Source organism: Musa acuminata, chromosome BXJ1-5 (genome assembly GCF_036884655.1).
Source record: "Musa acuminata AAA Group cultivar baxijiao chromosome BXJ1-5, Cavendish_Baxijiao_AAA, whole genome shotgun sequence".
Classification (NCBI taxonomy): Eukaryota; Viridiplantae; Streptophyta; class Magnoliopsida; order Zingiberales; family Musaceae; genus Musa; species Musa acuminata.
In genome coordinates this window covers 39,816,281-39,835,461 of record NC_088331.1, presented here as the reverse complement: position 1 = coordinate 39,835,461, position 19,181 = coordinate 39,816,281, and the positions used below count along the sequence as shown (strand labels likewise).

Genomic DNA, 19,181 nt, shown 5'->3' with positions numbered 1-19,181 from the left:
ATAAAGGCGGCAGGCACATCGATAAACCCCTCTCTGGGACTCGAATTACAAAGGAGAGACCACATAATATATAAAGAATGTCGAGTAGGTAAAGTTTGGAAAGAAGAAGACTTGTCCGACAAGGGTGGGGGGAAAGGAATTATAATCTTCCAACCTTCAGTCCAAAGAAAATTGGCAAAAAAAGGACAACAAATTATACTCGTATACTGCACACAAATAGAATTAAGAACCTGACCTGAACGATCTACCCAATCTATGCCTTGAATCTACAGCACATACAACCAACACTTTTTTATGAAAATTTCCAAATGTTTGCACTTCGAAAGAAAGCCTGCTTTGGGATACCATCTAGAAGGCCCTCCAGTTATCAGAACCTTGCTTTGGGGAATGGCCTCCAGAGGGCTTGAAAGGGCCGGTTGTGCCGAAGGGATCGGCATCATCAAAAGATTCAAAACCCCTTCCGCGGCCGAATTCCCGGCTGCTGCTAACTGAGTCAAACCTCGCAAGTGTTTCAGGGCGAGAGCTGCTGATGGAGTCAAACCTAGAGAAGGTCTCATGCGCAGGGAAAGGACCACTGTTGTTTGTAGCAAAGGAGTCGAATCTGCCAAAGCTGCTGAAACCATAGTCGTCTCGTCCATCATTAAACCTTGATGGTGAAGCAGAGTTGAACAACGGAGAACTTGGAACGGAATCCTCAAAAAACAAGTTCTTCTTCCCCTTTTCAAAAACACTACTAGCACTTGGAGAGTCTGCTTTCATTGAATCAAAGTGGGACATGAAGGCATTCCGAGTGCTGCTCTCATAATCAGTCTCCTGCATGGTTAACAACTTAATGAAACACATAAAACGACAAAACTGTTTTCTGTTTTGCAAGGGGCGACTCACATAAGACAAAGATAAAAAAATCATTGTTTACCTTCCATACTGAATCAGTATCATCGAAAGTCCATGGCTCATCATTATACTTGTCTCCGGAAATAGTGGATTCGGAACCGACTTGATCGCTGCACAAGTAATTATTTTAAGATTCTCTTGATCAAGAATAACAACAGATGAATTTGTCAACGAAATTTGAAGAAATTTTATTTGTTGAAGCTATGAAGCTACATTTTGCCCGGACCAATATGTACCGCACGATGCAGTATGTACTGGTCCAATTGCCTGTCTGGTTGGTGGCACGGACCATAGCACGCACCTCCCAACTTATGCAGAAAGATGCTAAAAAAGATCATATGTGGAAACAAGAGTCTGTCCTTTAGCATGTATATTTCAGTTTAGCTTAGATTATGCACTCCAAATGTATCATACACAGACAATGAAGTTAGAACATCAACAAGCAACAAAGCATAAGATCACACAATTTCATTGTTAGAGCATGGGGGACACTTCAAATTTTCTGAAATCAAAGGTGAATATATGTCAAGGGGAATGCAGATAAATATACAGCACTAGTTGACAGGATTCGATACTGCTAAATATAAAGCTACAAAATCAGAACTAGCAGTTCTCTGATAACCAATAACTGATGAACAAAATGATAACCCTAGACATTTACAACTTGTGTATTACATGTCAACCATAAAGAGAAACATTGAATAATGAACTAGAAAATACACAGAGATCGATGTGTGCGCTTAACAATGAAATTTATACAGAGAGATAAACCATGCTGAAGCAACTAAATATTGAATATCTTACCAACTGCTGAAAATCTGTAGTTCCTTCACAACAGATTCAATATCAAATAAAGAATAAAAATTGAAGAGAAAAGAGGATACAAGTACCTATGACTTTCTTTTGTGCGTGGTGAAACATCATGTATTCCAAAATGGGTCGAGTTAAATGGACTTTCTATGGTACTTCTTCCAGGACTACTAGTGGGGCTTCTTGTTGATCCTTCTTCACCGTTATCATAGGCCAACCCATTCATATGTTCATTAATACCATCAAGCTTTTCATTCCTGCCACCAACATTCTGAGAAGATGCAATGGGGGAATTATCATCTATAGAGGATTTATCATCCCAGATTGATGGGGATTTAGGTTCTCCAGTTGAAACAGTATTGACAACTCCAGAAGTAAGATCCTTTATAATTGAAAATCCTGGACAATCAAATAATTACAACATTATATTAGTCAAAGAAGTTCCTCAAATATCAAACAAAAGTGACAAAATCCATAAGCCAATAAACCATGCATCCCAGTCATATTCCAGAAAATTGCAAATCAATGGGCTTTTACTTAAAAGGCAAGCAAAGATACCTTCATCATCAAATTTATCCCAATCTTCATCCCATTCAGCCACCATATCTAGTGGTCCAGATTCCCAGCCTTTAAATAATTAAAAAAGAAACAAAATTAGCATTGATCAGAACATAATGGAGAAAAAAAGCTTTACTAGGGAAAAGAAAGTTTCTCCAAGTGCACAAGTTGGAAACAAATAATACTTCAAACAGAAAAAAACTATGAGTTGCTTTGCATGTTCAGATTCAATACTGAGAACTACTAGAACTGATTTTTCTCCTTTTATCACTTTATTGATTGTGTGCTATGGATAACAAACCAATCTGATCTATCATTGCAACAGTATCATTATGAGCAAAGTAAACCATCTGTCAGGATGCCTCTTAACATTGCTGGGATTCTCAACTATGTATGTAAGAAATTTTTTACTTATTTTTTAATTAGGAGAATATCACTAGTCAAATTAAAAACAGTCAATTTTTTTAAAACTCCAAATAAAATCGTTTTAGGTCTCCCACTACCTGCCCTCATGCTAATCCTTAATCGCTTCACCTCATTTGAACAGGCCAGCATCTATATGCCTCCTGATTCTTAGGCTCCCTGTATTCTCCTCACAGCAGTGTTTTCAATCAATTTACCTTGTCTACGTAGGGTATCTTTTAGTCTTTGGATACATAATAGCATCTTACATGTTTTCCCACATCTTCTATTCATTTGAAGTTACACAGTTAATCATGACTATTAATTTTTTATTCTATATTTTCTAGCAACACCTGACATTCATTTCAACATCCACATTTTAACAACATCATAGAAGAATTTTGAAGAGGAGAAGACTTGTGAATTCATAAATACATATGGAGACCAGGTAGACAACACTCTGAACAACAAGGACTCGCAGTATGCAGTTCAGATTTCCCAAATGTCCACATCAAGATTAAACAACACCACAAGCAACATGTGCAAAGAGAATGATAGGTACCAAAGGGGAGCTCAATTGATGTAGTTGATTTAACATGAACACCATATTGCTTGCAACGTTCGTTAAGTCCTTTCTCTAACTCCTCAAGATCCGATTGTATTCTATCAACACGAACCTGTAAATGAATGTTTAAATTTAATAATCATGGTCAGGTGTGTGTAAAATAATTAAGCAAACACAAAGCCTGCCTGAAGCAATCCATCAGCACTGCCACCTTGTTCCATCTTAATTGTGGCATTATGCAGCTCCATCTTTCTTTCCTATAAAATAAATTGCAAAAGCTCAAGGACATAGATAAATAAAAATCCAGAATAGAATACCACAGAGATAGGCAAAAAGCTTTGCTTTCTATGTCTTTTCTAACATATCTTGAGGTGTATACCTGAATGTCACGATACTTGGCCTCTTCAATTGCCAGCTTTGAAGCTATCTCTCCAACTTGTTTGTACTTCTCTTCATACTTCTTTGCTAATAACTCAACCTGGATAAAGTACATCCAATACAAAACAATTCAAAGAAAGGGGAATGCCATCTAAAGGACATACTGAGGTCGTAGATGATGGATAAAGTGTTTTCTGAATGAAAGAAATTGACTAAAAAAATGTAATAGTGAAGAAAATGAAAACCTGCTAGATGACCAACATATCAAATGTAAATGAAAGTTTACCATTATATTACAATAAATTACAAAATGTTGTCCAAATATCACTACCTGTATCACAATCACAATCATTTACCCTATTGTAACATCTATCAATTTTATCTGCCTAAGCCAAGTATGCTCACCAGCATATCATAAGCCAGACATAACTTCTATGATGATATCTTGATTTACGAGTAAATTTGTTTCAAGAATGCAAGGCATGCCAAGAGGCTATGAAACAGAATACTTCGAATTGCTTGTCATATCCATATTGGTACGTACCAAATAAGTTATTTCTAGGTTATTTCTCGGACATGCATATGATATCTTGGGGAAGTAGAATATTTTAATGATACTTAGGAGATACTTCATGGATACTTTCTGCAAAAACTTGATTTTTATATTATAGAGTTCAATGTACGATTAAATACATTAGTTGTTTATACCAAACATCTGTGATTAAATACATTAGTTACTTGTTTATACTAAACATCAATGATTAATAAAAAGAGAGAATGATCTTAATTTATTATATATTCTTACTATCTTTTACATGTTTTTTTAATCCTATATGACAAAAATATATATCCTTCAAGATGAACAAATAAGAGAGCCAGTTAATTGCTTATTATCTACTCTTATTGATGATATATGACTGTCTATTCTAATGATATAAACATAAGCCAAATTTTGTCATATATAATATTTATGATAAAATATTTTTTGTTGATGTACTTGCTGTGTTTTATCATAGTTCTTAAAGTTTGATTTATAAGCATCTGCATATCATGATGTGTTAGTACCCTATATCCATACTGATCCTCCATAGCCACGCCAAAAAATAACTATGTTCAAAATATAAGTATGATGGCATACTGAATGCTTTGTTCATAAAACACCATTGTGGAGAATCTTACTCTGACTTCTTGTGACAACCAGAAAATTAATCCATGATCATGTGAACTATTCTTTGCCTCCTTCAATGGAAGAGGCATTAGTCATAGTTTGTGAGCGAGCCTCAGTGCTACGATAAGGATGCACTTTAAGAACTTGGGTGACGATGGTTTGAATCATAAAAACAACCTCCTTACTTTCAAGGAAAAAGACTGCATATATCAAACCTTCCCAAACCCTACATTGGCAAGAACCTCATGCATTGGATTATCTGTTTGCCAATGGTCACAGTTCGCATGGTCAAATATATCCTTCTAGTAGAGTCTAATTGTTTAGAGATAAATATACTAGTAATACGGACAATAGAATTGGCAACTGATTTTGAAGTCACTTTATGATTGAACAAAATTTGAGATCAGAAAAGGGTAGAAGCTTCCTTTTGCCTCTTATTTATCCTTTTCTCTGACAGTTTTGAATTAACATGTTTGGCACAATTCAAATACTAAACAACACAAACACTCTGAATCTTCATTATGGTCTATTAGAAAATTGCAATTTCAAGATAAGAAAATTGCAATTACATAGAACATGGTACAGTTGCGCACAGCATATGCTGAAAATCCTAATTCACATGCATAGGGGACAACGTTAGTTGGTTCATTATTTTAGGACTTGGTACATGTACACTTGGTTGTAAAATTAGATAAGACATCTTGGATAGACTTACTAATTAACCACGCACCTAAAAGGGTCAATAAAAATTAATAATTTATTTTCCTAAAACAACTGTAGTATAGGGCTTCAAAGCCACAAACTTATTGTTTTTTTTCTTTATTATTCTGAGATATCCTTGAAGGGTTAAAAATGCAAGAATGTGTAAGAATTTCATTTATCTATAATTGGTTTATATCTACAGGAACAAATAACATCAATGAGATTTAATTCCAATTTCAGTGTTTTGGATTGCATATGACTCAGTAAGCAAAAAAATCATGACTTGAGACAAGGAACCTGAACCGGGTTCCAAGGTGACAGGGATACCAGTAAGTATGATTTCCAGCAATCAACTATGCCATAGAAGCATTATAAAAGAACCAGACTGGACTCCACAGGCAACAGTGGGAAAACAACATTAAGCTAAAACCAACATATAGGGCTACTAAGAACATTTTTGTGACAATGCTTCTCCTAAAACAATTTTCAGAGGAAAAACGGAATATTGTGAAAAAATATAAAACACAGAAGATAAGACAAAAAGGCATGGTAAGACATTTTTTCTCCTTCAATTACAAGCACCAAAAATTAACCATGTTGGTGAAAATTGTAATACCTCACGCCTATCAGCAGATGCCCTTTCTGTGATCTCATTTAATCGATTATCACATCTACTCTTGTAAAGAACCTAAAACACAAATAACAAAACACTAACAGATGAATATTAAATGGAGAGGAAGATCTCTATCAGGTAGCTAGACAATAGAGCAAAAGGTAATGTTAGAGACCATAACATTCAATTAGCAAAAAACTACTGAAAATGTAAGAAGGTAAAAACAGTATACTGAGGTAAGGTCATCGAGTATTGAGCTATACAAAGATCATAATGTAGCTCTACTTTTTACATTTTTTGTTTAATCTCATACATTTAGGGAAACCACATAATCGTGACTTTTTCGAGCACAATTCACATGTCACTGTTCACTTCCTTCAAAGGCTTGGTTAAACTTTCCATGCTATATAAGCTCTATCATGAACCAGTTTCTTTCTGGTTCCCCATCTATAAGTAACCATAGATATTAAACTGTACTCGAAACTCATCATTGATAAAAAGATATCTTTTATTCTCATATAGTAACTTTTTACATCCATCACAATGTCATTAACCAAACAAGTTTATTCAATTAGTAAAAAAGTGAAATAACACTTACATATTACCAGTTACCAAATCTAAATATAAATTGTCACTATTACTAAATGAACTTTTTTTCCATACCTTAGACTAGTCAATGCAAAATGTAACTTATTGTTAAAAAAGCACATGCAGACAATGATCAGAAGACTCACAAGTTCTTGCATCTTGGTGCGATAAAATTCAATCTTCTCCTTTGAATCCAGGATCTGTTTTTCCACTTCTTGAACCTGAAACAAAGAAATTTCTGAAAATCAATTCCATGTCTCAGACAGAACTTGGAAATTTATAAATATTCGAAAATACAATACAGGAACATGTTACATGAGTACATTGAATTAATAATGAAAAATACTTCCATGAACAAGAAGTTTAACAGACATTACCAAGCATATCATGTGAGGTATCAAACAGAATATGACATCTGATTTCTAAACAGCATTAAGTTATTAATTGTGAGCACTGTATTTGAAGCCCATGCCTGCAAAGTACTGCACCATTTTGTATGGTGGTTTATGTATAATGATGGGTACAAATTTGTCAAATGGACCTACCAGAAATGGCCACCACTCGAATCTAATACAAACACCAGCTAACCCTAAAAGAGTGAGAGTTGTGCATGATGATGTTGCTCTGTTGCACCCAAATGTCAGAGCATCAATCATTTTGAAACAGCACTTTACTTGCAGAGGTGGGAACAAGGACCATCGTACCATGCAGACCAGTGGTCTTGGTACATGGATGGACCAGTATGAACCAGTCAGTTTCAACATACTGTATGTTGGTATGCTGGTACATACAGGCTTTCGGAAAAAGGCTTAAAAATGGCAAAAAATTCACAAAAAATCCTTTTAAGGTTTCTTACCCATATTTAATGATAATTTTACTGTATTTAATTAAGAATAGACTGCATATGAGGCATAAATAAATGCATAAAGTTATGACTAACCCTAAATACCCCAATTTGGGCCTAAATGTAAGTCAATAGACTAATTGGGACTAATGCAAGAAAATAATCTTAATCATGTTTAATCTTTGTAAATATGCATTAATACACCTTTCATTATTTTAAATGATAAATAAAATATATAAATAAGCTAAATACCTTCAAATTGCAGAGAAATTCCACTAATCCCAAGTTCTAATCCCTTTTTCATCCAAATCAATAGCTTGATTACCACTGATCACCAATTAGGAACTTTAATCAAAAGCAAGAGTGAGAGAAAGAGTAAGAAAGAGAGTGAAGAAAAGAAAAAGGGGATTTAAACCTCAAAAGAGAGTCCAATGGTCAAACTTGACCTGATTTGGATCGGTATCGGTCAATTTTTGATTGGTATGGCCCCTATCAACCAATACAGCATGAGTTTCGACCATATCTGTTGTTACATCACCCGTACTGATCGATATCTAACCCTTTTCTGAGCCCGAAATGGGATGGTCCACGTCCTAATCAACTGGCAGACCAATACATATTCCTCGTTTCATAACATTTCAAGCAGTACATCAAACATTATGTGAGAATACCCGTATTGACCCTCCCAAACTCGTGTATAGTTTTGCGGCTTTTGCCTTTTATAGGGTGTGAAGTTAGCATATCATGGTGATTGCTTTATGACATGGGCGACCAAGTTCGACTCATGGAAGTCGTTTCTACTTGCATAGGCAATACAACATACATTTATCACCCAATGCACTAAGTGACGCCTTCTTTAACAACAATATGATTCTATATTGTACATGTAAAGATTATTTGAAAGAAAAGATCACTTCTAAGGATTTTATCATATGATTCTATATTGTACATGTAGATTATTTCCTCTCTACATGAATGTCTTGCAAGGGTACTTGAGAACAAGAAGAATGCAACTTTAACATCTCAAGCAAGAAAGAAAAAGTCACATAAAAAAAGATAGAGAACATGTCGTAACATATGAATCTGATAATTCCACTCAATGAAGCAAGCAAAACATAAACAACAGATCCAAATAATAGATATGGAAAACAAAATAAGGAGAACAAGGGGTATCCACTAAAACATGATCGATAGAAATAAAAGTGATAAGGATGAGTTAATGCTATCCGAATGGAGATTCGATTTATAATCCAGGATAACTTTAAAACAATAATCAATACACTAAAAAGAGAATGGAGAAAAGAAAGCTAGCAAAATTATGAATATATATATAAATATTATAACTGATTGTAACTTTTATGTTATTGCTTGTGGAAAAGCTAAGTGTTCTCTCCATGGCTCGAATTCAACTTTGTTCCATGTTGAAGCTTAAGAATCGGCACGAGATCACTACATAAGTAATAATATAATGGAAGACACTACGAACAGTGAAACATCAAGCGTTGGAGTTGGCTTGGGAAATGAATCTCGAGTATGCCTCACTTAAATTAAAAATCAGACTGTTGTGTGAGCAAAGGTTGTACTTACTGTCAGTGATTTAAAAAGCGCTAGGCGCCAAAAGCCGCTAAGGTCCAAAAACGTCCGAGGCGCTAGGTGCTCGCCCGAACGAAGCGAGGCATTAAAATATAAAAATATATAATATAATTATTTAAAATTTAAAATTAAAATATTCTATTAAATTAAGAAAATCTATTAACGGTATTGAAAATTAATAATTTCAAATAAACCTAACAATATTAACAGTATACTGTATACTGTTAACAGAAGGAGAAGAAGGAAGTGTAAGGGGGTGCTGAGCCTGCTAATTGAGAAAAGAGGAAGCGGCAGCGACAGCAGAGTGTAAGGAGGCAGCAGCAACGGCGAGCGGCGACAGCGGCAGCGGTAAGCGACGACAGCGGGAGCGGGAACAGGAGTAGGAGCGACGAGCAGCGGGAGGCGCGAGCGACGACAGCGATAGCGTTTGCGAGCAGCGGCAGCAGGAGAGACGAGCAGCGGGAGGCGCGAGCGGCAACAGCGGCAGCGTTTGCGAGCAGTGACAGTGGCGAGTAGTGGGATCGGGATCAGGATCGAGAGCGGCAGCGGCAACGAGGGTTAGGGTTGGGTTGTCACTGATATCAGTTTTAGTTGGTTCGATTGAACCAACTAACCACCAGAGACCGAACCAGGACCGAACCAGACCTAAAATCCTGGTTCGATCGCCTTGGTTAACCCAAGCGCTGGCCCGAAGCACCCAACGCCTGGTCTCAAGCGAGCGCCCAGGCGGCGCCTCTTTGAAGCGCGCCGCCTAGAAGATTGGCGAGGCGCTCGGGCCTCGCCTCGCCTCGCTCGAGCGCCTAGGCGAGCGCCCGAGCGCCTTTTTAAAACGCTGCTTACTGCTTTAAATACGATGCTAAACATAAACATAATAATGTGAAATTCCTAATCAGTATCTTCAATTAAAAAGAGGGAAATTACTTTATTGTCAGCATTTGACCATTCCTGGTACTTTGGAGTTGTAAGTTGTTCATCCTTGCCAAAGTTGTTTACCATGTGATTATCTAGCCCAGGTTTTCCCAAGTTTTGCTGCGCTGAATGCATGGCACCAGGAATCTGTGATGGGACAGGAGTTTGCATTGGAGGCCTTGGTCCAGCTGCTGGCATTACAGGACGATATCCAGGGAGACCTTGGTGTGGTAATCCTAACCAGAATTATCATTAGCTTAGCACAAGAATGATGGAAATGAATCTGAAAAACCAAAGAAAATATTGCCAAAATATGTCAGTACCTGGTTGCCAAGTTGGAACACCATAAGCAGCTGAAGGCATACCCGCAGCTCGTAGTAACGTTTCATCATACATAATGGCACTTGGAAGCACTGATGGCAAGGGACGCCCTTCTCGGTATCTTTCCATTAGATAGAGAGCAATACAGAACTCTCTCAAAGAAAGCATGCTGTCATTATCTTGGTCAGATAAGTCCCACACCTGCTTTAAGACCTCTGACAAACCAAAAGAACAAATGGTATAACCAATAAGGCAAGGGTAAAAGATGTAACTTATAATGCAGTCTTTATCCTTGGCCCAACAGCCTGACATCACCTAAGTGGCCTAACCATAAGTTAGCATGCCTACATCCTGCGTGAGACTATACATGTAAATGCAACTTCTGACATTTTCCTACCAATCAAGGTCTGGTGTGGGCTAATCATCATGAGCCGGCTTGTAAAGAACTCAATAAAGGGCCCATTCTGTGATGTTCTTATTCACACAGGCACAAGACCAATTTGCAATGTTATCATTTCTAAAGGTCATGATCAATCTAGGAATGGATACAATCTTTCCTCTGTTGGCACGCTCGACATTGAGTATTGACTTGCATAACTTAAGGAATTAGTAACCCTTGTAGATCTTGGGTGTTGTAAGAAACCTTTCTGTCCCTTAAGGAAATTATTAAGTTGCCTGGATAAATGCAGAAAAACGATAAAAACACAAAAAGCAAGAGACAAGCAGTAGTTGAGTACTGTTAAAATTAAATCAAATAACATGATATGATCGATTCAGTAAAATTAAAATGCAAAGCATAGCCACCATGAGTTTAGAAATGAGGACTGCAACAAGTCACTTTTACGCTTTGCTTTAAGGAAAACATATTGACAACTTCTATAAGTAACTTCATTCACTCTTTGTAATAGAAATCTTATAAAGAAACATTTAACTGCAATTTGATGGCTACCTCTAGGGAGCTTCCAACTCAAGAACAAGGTCCGTGTCTGTTCACCCGAAATTTTTCCATCTCTGTCCTTGTCTACTGTGACAAATACATTAGTGTACTTCTTAATGTCAGCTTGAGTTATCTTTGGCCATTGAGTCTGCGACTGATTTGAAGCTGGATTCACAGATCCAGCTGTAACATTAGGTGCAGCCATTGCTGAGTTCATCTTTAAATTATCAAGTTGATTTTGCTTAACATTAGACTGAGTCTGTTGAAGCTGACTACCAGCAGAAGGAAGTGACCGAGTAATCTGAGTAGGATCAAGCTGTCCAGGCCTAATCGAACTTTGAGTTCCAACAATCACTGAGGCAGTACTGGATGAATTAGAGATGCTGTTTACCGAGAAGCCAAGTGTATTAGAACTTAACTTTGGCTGAGAAGTAACAGAAAAAACATCACCTCCAAAGAAAGGTTCAGAAGAATGATCATTTCCAGATGCCAGAGCCTTTGACTCATTGGGTTTAGATGATGGTAAGATCTGATCAGGAGGCTTTGCCACAAATTGTGTTTGTGGTCTAGAAGGTGCCCCACTCATGCCTAAGAGTCCTAAACTAACGCCTCCCTGGTTTTGAGAAGGGATAGTGCCCCTGATAGGAGTCTGAGATGCCCCCCCAACTGATACTACATTCAAATTACCACCACGCCAATTGTTTGACAGGTTTGAGTTATTTGAGTTTGGCAAAGGTGGCCCTGCAACACTACCTCCTCCAACCAATCCTGAATTACCACCCTGCACTGGAGTTGAAGCAGCAGGATGTGTCGCTTGAGGTGGCCTCATGACATTGCTATTTGCAGTTGGGAAGAACTGTTGATTCATAAATGAATTTTGAGGTGCTTGTGTTGGCCTGAAACCAAGATTTTGAGGTGAATTTGCTGCTATCGAACCAAACTGATTAGTAGGTGGTCGCAAAGAATTAGTTGGAACTGTAGGAGTAGTTGTATAATTTGACTGAGGTGCAGGGGAAGATGCAAGATTTATCTTTGGAGCAGGAATCTTAGCTGCAGCTGGGCCAAATAATGCTGACTTTACAATTTCTGGTGTTAGCTGACGACCACTTTGAGCCACAGTGACCAGTTTCAGGGCATTAAAGAAATCTGAACGTCCAAGGAAACCAGTTCGGTTCTGATCAGCATACATCCAAACCTACATAAACACAGGAAGATACTCCATCCATGAGTAAACTATGTCAAAATATAATTGCCAGAAGATTTTGAAGCAAACATGGTGAATTCACATTCAACTCTGTTATTATACACCAAAAGTTCTCATACCCACATGCAAAACCAGAGAATAATAATAAGAGAGACTTGGTATACTCAAACTAAAGAAACAGAGCATATTTTGCCCAAGATTTTAGCTAAATGGACATTGTCACTTATCAAGTATAATCAACCTATGTTTGAAACTTTGAATGAGGAATGAAGCCATTCCTAGACAATAAGTGAAGTGAAACTTCTTGAGGTGAGTAGTCCAAGGTAATGCTCCATACCCCTAACCCCTAGCATAAAGTGAAACTAGCCTATCCAGATCTGTCTCAAGACCTAGAATCAGGTGCCAGTACAGTTGGATTGAGCCAATATATGAGCATCATACAAGCCCATTTTACCTCAAACAGAACCAATCCAATCCAAGGCCATTTTATATAAGGGTTTTTGCTTTTTGAGAATCCGTCTCAAAGACTCGCCAATTGCCAACACCTTACCTTTTTGCCAGAGAAAAGGAAGATAGGTCAAAGATAATGAGAAGACATGAGAGCATCAGGAGGATCATCTAAAGTAAGCATTTCATTTTTTTGTGGAAGGCTTTCATCACTTGGTGTTTCTCTTTCTTTATTTACTTTATTTTATTTTTCATTTTTTTGGTTTCTTCCCTGCCTTGGCTAGCCGGGACAACATGGCATCCAACATTTATGGTGGCCGGATGGTACCCCTGATTGCTAGAACTAGAATAGTTGGCATAAAATGCCTCATTGGCTGTTTTTCTAAAAGCAGTGTCTATTGACTGGTGAAAGATTCAGCATAGATAAAGGCATAAGAACTGGATTTAAGATTATCATTATTGACCAATAAATATTTTGAACATCTACGATCAAGTCTACTACAATGGAAAAACAATTAAATTGACAGAACGTTATGAACAAATCCTGAAGGCATCTCAAGTGTGAATTTATCATCTTAGCACGGTATCATCAGTTATTCCATGATTAGCTCTAAAAGCAACTAAAATAGTCACTAATTAATAGTTTAGGCTTCGATGACAATTAACAACTCAAAAAGGTGATCAATTATTGTCAAATAAAGTACCACAAGCAACATCCACACCACTTAGCTGATTTGTTACAAATCATAGCCAATTGAGCCAAGTCAGCATGTGCCAGATCACATGCATGCAAGCTAGAAATAGGCTGTAGGAATGTTCTCTACTTCACTGTCATGGTACATCCTACACCATAGAACACAGTGGCACAGGATTGAAACATTATTTCAAATCCTACTACATTATAATCATTCACATGTCCATATGAACAAAATTCCAATTCGAAGAGCACAACTGCTTGCCAAGCCACACCATTCAAGAATGTTATCCATTCAATAAAAAACGTCACCTAGCAAATAAGAGACAATTCGTAGAAGTCTTTTCTTGATATTCTCTCTCTCCAATGCTTTTGATGGAGAAAGACAAAACACTAAAGAATCTTCATCTTTTAACATGTAAAACTCAATCAAATTAAAAAGTATAGAAATATGATTGCCCATATTGCCCATTCTCATAAGTTGGAACTTTGAAACATTATCATATTGTTTCTCTTTTATTTGTTCTTCTCTATATGTTGTTGTACCTTCATATTTTTATCCTTGCCAAAATGAATACTTGGACAGGTGTTTATATCAGAGTTTCTATGGCAATGGCCATACAGTGCTATCAACGGATGCACCTTTCCCCCAAGGTATGAGGGACATGTTTTCAAGAAAAAAAAATAAACAAATCTAAAGAAGATTCTATCTTTTCTCTTGTACTATAGTGGAGAAAAGAGATAAAAGACCTCACTCTATTTCTTTTTTCAACACTATGACAGAAGCTTTCCTTACCCTTTTTACCTCTGTGAACATCTACATCTGGTTCTTCTCTTCCTCTATTCTTTCTTCCCTTTGTTACATTCTTCTGATCTTATTTCAGTTAGGGTTGCTAGCAGGGTTTTGAATACCGGTCCGTATCGACATACCGAGCTCTACTCGGTATGGTGCGTACCGATATATATCATTGGTCCGCTAGGACGTACCGATGGTACACCCTAAAACCTTAAAAATACCTTCACCTACTACGCCAGGGCATATCGATCGGTATGCCTCGATAACGATCAAAATACAAAGTAGTAATGGTCGAAATCCGGGGCGGTACCGGTCAGTACACCTCGGTACCGATCAAAACACTAGTACTACCCTGTAGAGGACGGTTTGCGTACCGGTATCCTCTCGGACCAATACATACCACCTGTACCGAGTAGTACACATAGAAATTGAGAACCCTGGTTGCTAGTAATAACCTAAACCATAATTTTTTCTAGTTTCTACCATTATACTTAAGGTGACATTGGTTTATAATGATTTTCCCATTATACCTAAACCACATAGTCACATTCAGAACATTGTGCAACCCTTTCTTTTTGAAAACCTTAGAGCTTGGAGGTGCTAGCTTGCCTACACAACCAAAGGCTATCACCATTTCCCTCAGGTTTTGGGTGAGACCAAATTGTAAAAACACATTGCGACTACTGCAGCAAACCAACAAAATGCATGATAAATTCATTAACTTGGAAGTAATCCTTGGATCTTAGACCTCTGGGTAATACACTTGTGGTTGTTCAAACTTCAAAGTGTTTATATAGAATGATTTCTAACGAAACATCCCTAGATCCCTCATAGGCAAAGCCTTGTGCACATCTTTTTTTTCAACTAAACAGAACATAGTATATGCATCACCAGTAACTATAATATTTGAATAAATAAGTTTGACTCAGATGTTCATTTACTGTTTCAACTTGTCCCCGTTTGTTCCACACCATATTTGTTCCAGATTGTCTCAAAAAGTGTCCAACATTAGCTAAATGGTAGGACTCGATTTATGGACTTCAGGAGAGGTTTTATCACATTTTCTTATGTTTATTAGTCAAGTAAAATGTTGAGCTTTTTTTTTGGTTAATTGGTTTGTCTGAATGGTTAGAAAGAACATTGTTTAAATCAGAAAGCATGTCACCACCTTCAGCTAGAATCTTCTAAGATCATATAAACCTTGAAGTGCTAACCAAATTGAACCATTTTCTTGCATGTTGTCCTCGATCAGTCATATCCACAACTTATCATAACTACAAATACTTTATGTTGTATCCTTCCTATGACACTCTAAGCTCATACTAAACCACTACCTACCAATTGATAATACCCTTACCACAGTGAGCAAAAACCCAAAGAAAGAAGGCAATTTGTATGGATACCTGACAGCCAATGTAAAGCTTCCATCAGACAATTTGTCTATAGGGTTTTACCAAAAAAGAAACAATTAGGGCAGATGGGAATTATCGAAACAAAAGAAAAGGCATATCAGAAGAGGAGAAAACAACAATGACAACACAAGAAAAAGTAGCAAACCAAGAAGAATATAACCAATTGAAGATTATAGCATTCATCCACAGGATGATCAAATGTGTAAGTTAAGAAACTAGGAGATCCTGGAAAAACTTGATTTCAAATAATATGCAACATAAGTTAACAGAACCTTCCATGAGCATAGAAAATAAAACACAAAATGAATAAAATCGAAAAGAAATATCAACAACGTAGGCAACTCTTAGCTACATGCCATATAAATTCCAAAGGAAAGCCAACAACACAAATAGAATCAAACATAAAAACAAACAAAGACATATGCACATCTTAGATACATGGATAAAAACAGGACAAAAATTTAACTTTCCAACAATGCAACAAAAAGCACTAATATGATGTCTACCTCATGAAAATCTGATAACAATTTTACTGGTAATACTTCTTTAAGGAACTGACTGAAAACCTTAGTATAAACATAGATAGTTTAGGCATTCAAAATTTTGAACTTATAACTAGACACTAGAAAACTTAGATACAACCATACAGCATAATGGTTAAGGAGCAATTATTCTTAAATCATTTTAAACTGCATAAAAAATAAAAGCTTTCAACTAGTGATACAGTGGAAAAGCTCATGTACTTGAAGGAATTCTGAATTTGAATACCGAACCAAACAAATTGAAGACCGAACTCAAAGAAACTCCTGCTGGACAAAGAAATGTTTTCGAAAATATTGGGTAGGGCAAGCGAGCAGTTCGATCGTCCAAGCCATATATTCTCACAGGCCCTCCGTGTAGGTGGTTCAACGGTTTTCCACCCAGAAAAACGATTTTCGTGAAAAACTTGGAACACATTTGCAATATTTTTGACAAAAAAAGTAAGTTCAAATTCTATAGAAGTAAAAGATGAATTCCATTCAAATAGAGACCCTGAACCAAGACCGCGATCACAGAGCCCATCCAAAAAGAAGCCTCGTGCGAATCCCACCAGAACCAACAGAACCCTAGCAAGATCTTCCAAGAAACAACAAATATTCAAATAAAGAGACAGAATCCAACCTGAGCTAAGACGTTCCTGGGAAGATTGGAACCCTGAAGGAATGCAACCGCCTCGTCGCCGCTAACCTTTCCATCCCGATCCAAATCTGCACGCTTGAAGTACTCTTCAAACACGTCCATCGCCGCCGCCGCCGCCAAGGACACTTCCCGACCGAGAATTCCCGGATCAGAGATCCGTCCCGAAGCAACCCAGGAAAATGGATTTAAGCGAGGGACCAATCGCCGGACCGGCGGAAGGGGTCGATCGAGAGCAGGGCTTGGAAGGAGACCAGAAAGGACGCCCAGGCGATGGATCGGAGATTAGGGCTCTTGGATTGGAGGGGGTTTAATCCTCGGGATGGGTGGAGGATCGCTTTGGCTCTCGATCTGGATGTGTTCTTTTTTATTTCGGGGCCGCCTTATAAAGACGAACATGATAATTATTAGCAGTAATAATTATATGGCAAAATTGCATATCGATCCCTCTGAATCGTACAATAAAAAGTGGATTTTTCTATATCCATCCTCAAAGATTCTAAAAATAATGTATATAATCCCTATAAATTTTGATATAGCATATTTTATATATATATATATATATATATATATATATATATATATATATATATATATCCTCCACTTATGTCCCATAATTTAACAAATTACTAAACAAGGGAAAGGTGTTCAAAGGATTCATGTGGATTTTGCAAAGAAAAATTTTTACGTGAAACATATATATTTTTAGAGGTAGTTTGTCAAGGAAAAATAATTATTTTAAAAAATTCTCAATTAATATTTATAAATAAATTTTCATAAAAGTTTCCTTCACTTACTGTTGTTCTCATTACTCACATCCGCTTCTTTTGCATCGCACCAATGCCCTCCCTCTCCTCCTCTTTCTCTCTCTACTATTGTCGTCGTCCTCACTTGTAATTTTTATTGTCAAGGTTTACGATCGAAAGTGAAAGTAAATATAGGAACAATAGGGTAGAAGCATAGACGACCAAGGATAGAATAAATGATTAAGACAAAGGATAAGGGTAAAATCATGAAAAAAGAAATTAATTATTTTTAAAAACAATAGAAATTTTTTTAAAAAAATATCCTATTCTTAGTTTGATGCCTCTTCTTTGTTAATGTTCTTATCTCACATGTATATAGTGAGAGGAATGAGCTATGAGAGATGAATTTTGTATCCAATTTAGGGTGCACCACATGTTCTTTTATAAATAAAACTACTAACCAAAATTACAAGTAACTAAGTGAAAGTTAATATTAGTATTACAAATGATCATTAATATACATCATGATATTTTTATTGAGATATCTAAATTAATTAGTATAATGTTGTATGAGTAATAAATATCATGTTCGAATTCATGTATGACATTTGATGTAATAATTTTTTTTAATTTAAAAAATATATATTATGCTGAAACCAATCTGATTCATATTTGGAGAGTTGTTACAATTTATAATATGAGTTTATATTTGAGAATTGGAATAAAAGTTTCTAAACATATTTCAAAAGAATATTCATCCTTATATATTTTAATATAGCTCAAAAATAATAAATTTCATCCCCATAATTTTTCTGCTCATTAATATTATTATTATTATTATTATTATTATTATTATTATTATTATTATTATTATTATTATTATATACCATCCTTCCCATATTTCCTTTCATTTAACAAAATACTAAGGCTTTAAGAGGATTAATGTGGAAGCTAATTCAAAGGTCTTAGTCTGTGAATATTCTCCTCCATGGAACATGAACATGAACGTGATTCGATATATTTTTAGTTCGATAAATATATTTGTCAATGTTTATACCATACATGTATATAGAACTAGAAGAATAGGGTTATTAACTTGCTTGTAAACTATGTCAGAATTTGTAAAGATGTTATTGAAGAGGAGACTTACTCTGAATAAATTCTGATGTAAGTGATGAACTTTGTACCAGATTTAGGAAACAATATATTTCTTTTAAGTAAAAGAATTAAACTGCTAGCCAGATGACAAACCTAATAATTATCTACAATGGCCATGTAATTTGTTGTGCACTGCTATTCACTAGCACATTTAGATGTAATCTAAATCATTCAATAAGGATGTTGAAGTTAGTCATGAGAAAAATTCTTAGGCTTCAATGCTTTTAATTTTTTTTTTCTTTATTATTTTGGTTTTCTAGACAGTT

At 36.3% G+C, this 19,181-nt stretch overlaps 1 protein-coding gene across 2 annotated transcripts; it reads right to left on the bottom strand.

Annotated features, from left to right (window-relative positions):
• Positions 1-18: 18 nt before the first annotated feature.
• LOC135584285 (uncharacterized) lies at positions 19-17,379 on the bottom strand. 2 transcript variants are annotated; one of them, XM_065183932.1, is made up of 13 exons: positions 16,997-17,379; positions 11,295-12,477; positions 10,348-10,560; positions 10,037-10,260; positions 6,825-6,899; positions 6,094-6,165; positions 3,609-3,707; positions 3,415-3,486; positions 3,227-3,341; positions 2,263-2,331; positions 1,785-2,103; positions 917-1,004; positions 19-813 (listed from the first exon to the last, which is right to left on the bottom strand). In XM_065183932.1, exons 1-13 carry the CDS (start codon positions 17,114-17,116, stop codon positions 349-351), a joined length of 3,114 nt encoding a protein of 1,037 aa, XP_065040004.1. In that variant the 5' UTR covers positions 17,117-17,379; the 3' UTR covers positions 19-348. The 2 variants fall into 2 exon arrangements, with proteins under 2 accessions (XP_065040004.1, XP_009401872.2); XM_009403597.3 differs by having other exon boundaries at positions 10,109-10,260.
• Positions 17,380-19,181: the final 1,802 nt, after the last annotated feature.